The sequence below is a fragment of the Caenorhabditis briggsae genome, assembly GCF_000004555.2.
Source record: "Caenorhabditis briggsae complete genome, chrV, whole genome shotgun sequence".
Taxonomy (NCBI): Eukaryota; Metazoa; Nematoda; class Chromadorea; order Rhabditida; family Rhabditidae; genus Caenorhabditis; species Caenorhabditis briggsae.
In genome coordinates this window covers 3033704-3040993 of record NC_013488.2, presented here as the reverse complement: position 1 = coordinate 3040993, position 7290 = coordinate 3033704, and the positions used below count along the sequence as shown (strand labels likewise).

Sequence of the window (7290 nt, the reverse complement as noted above, 5' to 3'; positions counted from 1 at the left end):
CATTCTTGGGCCTTTCGGGCAGACGTGAGATTTTTGAGCTATCATTGCAAAAATAGAATAACTTTGCGTCGACAAAAACAGAGAGCACACACACACACACATTTTTTTTTCACAATTTCAGTATAAAAATGGGTATAAAATCATGTTATTGGAAAATAGCTGAAAAACCAGGAATTTTCAAAATGTCTGTGAATGCAACGTTTTCAATCTAGGTCTGTTTTACACCTTCCAAAATTTCCAAATTTATCAGAAACTTGACGAAAAAAAATACTGCGAAATAAACATACGGCGAAATTTGTAAATGACTGATTGTAATAGTTAAATACAATTGAAATTTCCGCATATGCAACAGGTATTACAATCGTGCAGAGAAGCACTACTATCTGAACTCCTAAAGCTATGAGAAACGACTTCTGGAGTTGAAAAGTGTTTTGTGACATTATTCGGCTTCTTACTGGGACTAATATGTTCCACACCAGAAGAATTGCAAATGAGACAACCATTACAGAAGCTAAGATTATAGCTATCAATAAAAATAACATACGATAAGTCTCTTTGTCACAAAGGACAAAGATATTGGCGTCATAAATGTATTGAGGTAAGCATGGGAGTTGCTGTAATTAAGCTGATATAGTTTGATTTCAAACTGACAGAAAGCACCGCAAACAAATTTCTTTTCACAGTTTCTTGATCAAAAGCAAAGAAAACAAGTGCGAGTATTACACAACTCTGAACAACGTGATAAAAGATAACTCCGGTCTTACGCCAACGTTTCCAGTATGGCTTCCAACTGAATTCACATACTGTATAAAAACGGCTTTCAAAAATTACAACAATTGAGGCGACCATATCTTAAAACATATTTTTAGCTAGTATGAAACATTTTATGACTCCTCACTTGCAATGAAAAAGAACACCATAGCAGTCTGAAACAAAACTGATACATCAAACCAACTTAACACTCCCAAGGGATAACCAGCATAATGAGGTGCTAGCAGAAGTGGGATTGCCAGTATACTAATCGAATAATCGAACGAAACAATCCAGATGTGCAAATTCAGCAGATACAGTTTTGCTGATTTCATAATCACTGGAGTTTTCCAAATGATACAGTAGAATCCGAAGAGATAAATTGGTGTGGAAATAATTGTGTTGATATGGAGAACCAATGATAGAAACTTTGGAGAGTCGAAATATCCAACATCCGGGTTGCATGTAGAGTTCATGAGTGTGGTTCGCATGAGCATATCGAGTGGATTTTCGTTAGCATTTCACCTGCCTTATTTTTGTAGAAGGTGGTACAAAATACATCTGGTTTCCGCCCACTGCTTTGGTGTGTAAAAATTGCACCTCTTGTCAGAGATGCTAAATATAAAACTGATCCATCCAGCGATGCACAAGTCAGCTTACAATGAGCTCTGAAATAGATAATTTCCCTCCATTGTCCCAGGAATGGAAGCCGTCGATCATTGTTAGCCTCATGTATTGTTTTACACATTTCCTAAATAAACATTTTGCACCGGAAAGTTTCAAGATGTTAGAATTTGTCGGCTTTTCAAAATTCGAAAAATGTAGAAATTATCAAATAAATGATTGCCTAAAAATCCAGATACCATTTTTCAAAAGCATAACATTGACTCAAAATTATCGTATTACAACCCTGTAACGTATTACAATATCATAATACAACCCCCCCCCCCCCAATGATTTATGAGAATTGTAACAATAAATTCTAAAATTCAGTTATATCCTCCAACCGAACCTGCTCAACACGACTTTTCCGTATTTTTTGTAGCCAAAAATTAGTCAGAATCGCTTGTTTTTTTTCTATAATTAAATTACTTTTGGTTTTTCAATGATCAACTAACATTTCTTTTCCTCTGATTTCATAACTTTTCAATCATTTTTATAAAACAACACAACTCAAAAAGTTTTCTTTTTCATTCCTCTCAAAAAATGTCCACAAAAATTTACTCCTACTCTGATTTCGATGGATTTCGTAATTCAACTATTCAAATTTTAATTTCGATTGGAACATTTACAAACTCAATTAACGTTTCATCATTAAATCTACAATTAATTGTGTCATTCCCCGGATTACTCGTAAGCATATTCCATATAAAATCTCTTTATCAAAAAACTATGCGGACCAGTTGTATAAATGTGATAATGATTGGGATTGGATTTTTTGATCTACTCACAATGGTTTTTATCATCTATGATGGCCTAGCGATCAATTTGAGAGATGAATGGTAATAAAGAAATTCGGCTCTTGTCCTGGCCCTAACTGATTCTGAAACGTTCAGTCGCGTAATGATTAGTTGCTAAATGATCGGTTCTGAAATGTCCGGTTGCAAAAGTGTCAGTTCCAAAATGACCAGTTCTGAAATGTCTGGTTGCGAAATTGTCAGTTCCGAAATGGCCGGTTCTGAAATGTCCGGTTGCGAAATTTTCAGATCCGAAATGAACAGTTCTGAAATTTCCCATTTCGAAACGATCGCTTGTGAAATTAGCGGTTGCAATATGGTCAGTTGCGAAATGACCAGTTTTGAAACGTCCAGTCGCTAAATGATTAGTTGCTAAATGGCCGGTTCTGAACTGTCTGATTGCAAGATGGTCAGTTGCAAAAGTACTGCTTCTGAAATGCCCGGTTACAAAATGGTCAGGTGCGGAATGACCAGTTCTGAAATGTCCGGTTGCGAAATTTTCAGATCCGAAATGAACAGTTCTGAAATTTCCCATTTCGAAACGATCGCTTGTGAAATTACCGGTTGCAAAATAGCCAGTTGCGAAATGACCGGTTCTGGAACGACCAGTTGTGAAAAGACTTCTTAGGACCAGTCTCCAATCTCCCTTGAAAAAGCCTCAATATGATATTTTTGCCAAACTATTAATGAAGAAAAGTTTTTCAGCACACCTCCATGGACACATTTCGAAAAAATTATAGAACTTTTCAACGCAATCCTTGAAGACAGCTCTCGTCGTTTAGTGGCTTGGTTTGGTGTTTTTATGGCGTCTCTTCGATATTTTATCATCAAAAATTCCTTGAACCCGAAGATGGCCAAATTTTCTGAACCAATATTTTCCATCAAAATTATGATATTTATGTTTTTCTTGAGCACCGGGATGTCTATATTTTATTTCGGAAGAGATTCTATAGAATCTATAGATGTTTGGAATGTTCCAGAAGGTTGTGCGGGATTTCCAGGGACCTATGATGTCTATCAGTCTGGAGTGGACTATAGATCAAAAACTGAATATAAATGGGACACTCAGGTTTTCAATTTGCTAGATGGATCATTACGGGTACCACTTAATTTATGAAGACTTTGAAAAAAAGGGAAAATTTCAGATTATACCAAGTATTATTTTTCCTATTCTAACATTTTTCCTTATAAAGGAGTTGCGAAAAGCGGAAATTTCTAGAAGAAAAGTTTCTGGAGTTTCCAAAAATATTACCAATCCAGATTCCACTACCAAACTTGTCATTCTGATGACTATAACGTTTATTCTAGCAGAAGGTCCATTTGGAATTGCCTACTTTTTTCAGAGCATTGTCACAGGGCCGCCTGGTCTGGTGTATGTGCTCCAAAAGTTTTTGAATTTTCTCGAAATTAAGATTTTCAGTAATATCTCCTATGATTTTGTGGAAATGTGGGGAATATTCAAGGTGTTAAATTCCAGTATACATTGTGTGATTTGTCTGAAAGTGTCTACACAGTATAGAAAATCGGTCAAAGAGATTTTGAAGTGCGGTAGTGGTAAATTGAATAATGTGAGAAGAATCTTTTTAAAACAAAAATCGATACTGTTTTTTCAGAAAACTAGTGTATTATCGATATTATAACTGCATAAATATCATCCAATATCCTAAAACATCCGGGTCCCAACCTGTTCAATATTTAACGGATCGCGAAATGGCTGTTACTCGCTCAGATTTTCCCCAGAATAAATCTATTTCATTTCCTGTTGGAGTTACTCAAAAGTTGCTACAGGAGTCATCAAAAATAGGCCAACTGATAAAATGTTCACGATGTTATGATTAACAATATATCAGATGACAACTTCTTTATCTTGTATAGGAAATTAGATAAAATGGATCAAAGTTAAGGGTCCTTCTATTACAGGCTTTATGGTATTCATCTTGGAACCGGACGTTTTAGAACGGTGGCAAAATATTGAGTGAAGTCTTCAAAACAGTATTTATTCAAAGAAAACCAAACATCATTAATTTCCTCTATTTCTATTGCACCACTGACATGATTGATTTCGGAGTAATAAGTGTCTAAAATAATTTATTCATTAAAATTTTTAGGTGTTACAGTAATATTACAGTAGTCTGCTTTCTCTGCGTCTCAGCTTTACAGAAAATTTCCTTTACTGCTTTTCGATACGGAGAGGATACCAAAAGGCATACTAAGAAATGAGATGTGGCATTTATAATGACAAAAGTTTCAAACAAATATTTGCTCCGTTGTATGATGCTGCTGAAAATTGAATTTTATAGAAGATTGAGTACATTTTTAGACTATTGAATACATACGCGAATCCTGGAGGCTCTGTAATGACACCCTCAATAAAATAGACTATGCCAAATGGACTTTCAGCTGTCATAAATGTTATAGTCATCATAATTACCAGTTTCGTCGTGTGGTCTCCTTTTGAATCCTCTTGTTTTATTCCCTGAGATTTTTTTATTGAATTCTTGGTTCTCCGAAGTTCATGGATTAAGAGGAATGTGAGTAGAGGGAACATCAGAGTCGGAATTAGCTGGAAAGTTCCGGAAAAGATAATTGTTTTTGGGACTAATGTACCTTTAATATCCCATCGACCAAGTTGAAAATTCGAAGTGGAAGGGAGTAATAGTACAGACCGTACCCTACTTTTGAAACATAGGTCATTTGAGTATATCCAGAGGGATAGTTTGTGCACCTGAATCAAACATTTTCAATTATACCGTAGTGTGGAAGTCCCAAAAAAGCTAGCGGTCCAAATGTGTACGAAAAAAGGGTTCTTAATTTTTTCGACTCCTTGGTTCCTTGGAATCCTCTAAGGATCCTAAAACACCGCCCTACTCAGACGAAATGAAAACTCATGCCGGCGAGGAAGTGCCTTGTCGGCATGAGAATTTTTGGTTTCGGCATGATAATTTTGCTTGCCGGCAAGAAAGGGTCATGCCGGAGATATAGAGGGTCATGCCATACGGTTAGGGAAAGGAAAATTATCTGCCGGCGAGGAAACGAAGCTCCGAAATGCCGGAGTTTTTTAAATAATTTTAAATTTATTTTCAAGTTTTCCTATTCTCAAGCTTTTTTATTTTTGTTTCATCCCTCAAATATTTTCCACATTCTAGAAAATATGGCTCTCTCGACTGCTCAGCTAACTTGCGAAACGAGAATCGAGAAGGTTTGAAATTTTCAGGTTTTCATAAAAATATAAGTTATCAGATTTTTCAGATACTCTTGATTGTCTGCATAATATTTCCTTCTCACTTCGATGAAATGGAAGATCAACTAGTCGGATATAATAAGTGGGATTTTTTCGGCCTTATATACTTCTCGCAAATTGTACTTCAAATGTAGTTCCCTAATTCTTATTACTTTTTTAAATATGTTACTTTTCAGTTATTTCTCTTTAATAAATAGTGTATTTTTATTGATTCATCAGTTGCGGAGGGAAGGGGGAGGATTGAAAGAGCTTTTCCATGCCGGCGTGACTTTCAAAAAACCTTGCCGGCCTGAAACAACAATTTCTCCTGCGGCGTGTACGCCGCAAGAAAACTTTTCGCGCCGGCATGAGTTTTCATTTCGTCTGAGTATACTTTGACCTCAAATAGCTCGGTGTCTATGAGAGATACCAAACATAAATCAACTGATAAAATGTTTGTGATAAACTCCTTTATCAATTGTATAGTTTTCGAAATTCCAATGTCTCTTACAGAAATCTAGCACAAAGAACACTTACCCATCAGGTGGAAACCATAAGCCTCCTTCAACGAAAATAAATCGTCCCCAGTAGAAAATTGACATGCAAGTGCTTATCACAACCGGCACCATCATAATTTTAAGGACCACTTTTGGTTTAGAGATATCTCCTAGTTTTGGGTTTAGGTCACTTCGAAGGATCAGGTAACGGAGAAGAGCCATGAGGAATGCGAACCAGGTCCGGCACCTGCGGGCGTTGTCGGCAATCGCAGGGGTCCAGAAATCGAAAATTGTGAACAGATAGCTATAGGGGGCGGAGCTGGAAACAAGGAATTTGTTTTTCGAAAAAAAATTTAAGAAAATTAGAAAACGCATAGTTATGAGGAATTGCGTATTTCGAAAATCTAGGTGCACTTGAGTTTATATGCACCGAAGAAAATTCGAAAATTCGGAAAAGTTGAGAAATTGAAAATTTTTCTACTTTTTCTAAATTTCGAGATTCAGAAATTCAGAGAATCAGAAATTCAGAAATTCGGAAATTCAGAAACTCAGAAATTCAAAAATTCAGAAATTCAGAAATTCGCAAATTCAGAAATTCAGAAATTCAGTAATTCAGAAATTCAGAAATTCAGAAATTCAGAAATTCAGAAATTCAGAAACTCAGAAATTCAAAAATTCAGAAATTCAGAAATTCAGAAATTCAGAAATTCGGAAATGCGGAAATCTTGAAACTCAAGAAATCTAACAACTCGGATTTTCAAAATTACAAAAAATTGGGAATGTAAAAATTACTCTTTCAGACCACTCACCGATTCGAAATTTTCCGATTTGCTGAAATTGCAAATCGAACTCGAAAAAAAATATTTTCAAATTTTATCAAGAAAAATCTCTTGAAAAATACACCTACCACTTCCCACTCGATACAACTGCCACATGCTTATAAAAATCATTTCCCACATTAGCCATATCACACAATCCGATTCCTATCAATATCACATTCACACAATTGAACCTCATTGATTTTCGGGTCAGTATAATTAGATGAAAACTATTCACAATTAAACCAATGAACTCCAAAAAGAAATTTAAACGATGACAATAATATGTAGCATTTGTGATGAATATGCTTATAGAGAATAGTGTTTCAATACTGGAATTACTCAATCCATTGAAATCCGAATAGTTATAAGACATTTTTATTGGAAAATACGGAAAAATGGGAACAAACCAGGTGCAAGGGAATTATGATTTTCTATACGAGATCTGGGGAATAGACTGAAAAATATAGACAGCAGACTTCAACAACAAAACAATAATTGCTAGTTGACGAAATCGGCTGACTCAAATGATTTTGGAAAATTGAGAA

General features: G+C 35.5%; 1 protein-coding gene across 1 annotated transcript; it reads right to left on the bottom strand.

Annotated features, from left to right (window-relative positions):
* Nucleotides 1-203: 203 nt before the first annotated feature.
* CBG16975 lies at nt 204-1226 on the bottom strand (the record flags this gene model as incomplete). Its single annotated transcript, XM_045236765.1, has 3 exons — nt 204-614; nt 661-851; nt 899-1226. The coding sequence occupies 3 exons, from the start codon at nt 1224-1226 to the stop codon at nt 204-206; spliced, it is 930 nt and encodes a 309-aa protein (XP_045100768.1).
* Nucleotides 1227-7290: the final 6064 nt, after the last annotated feature.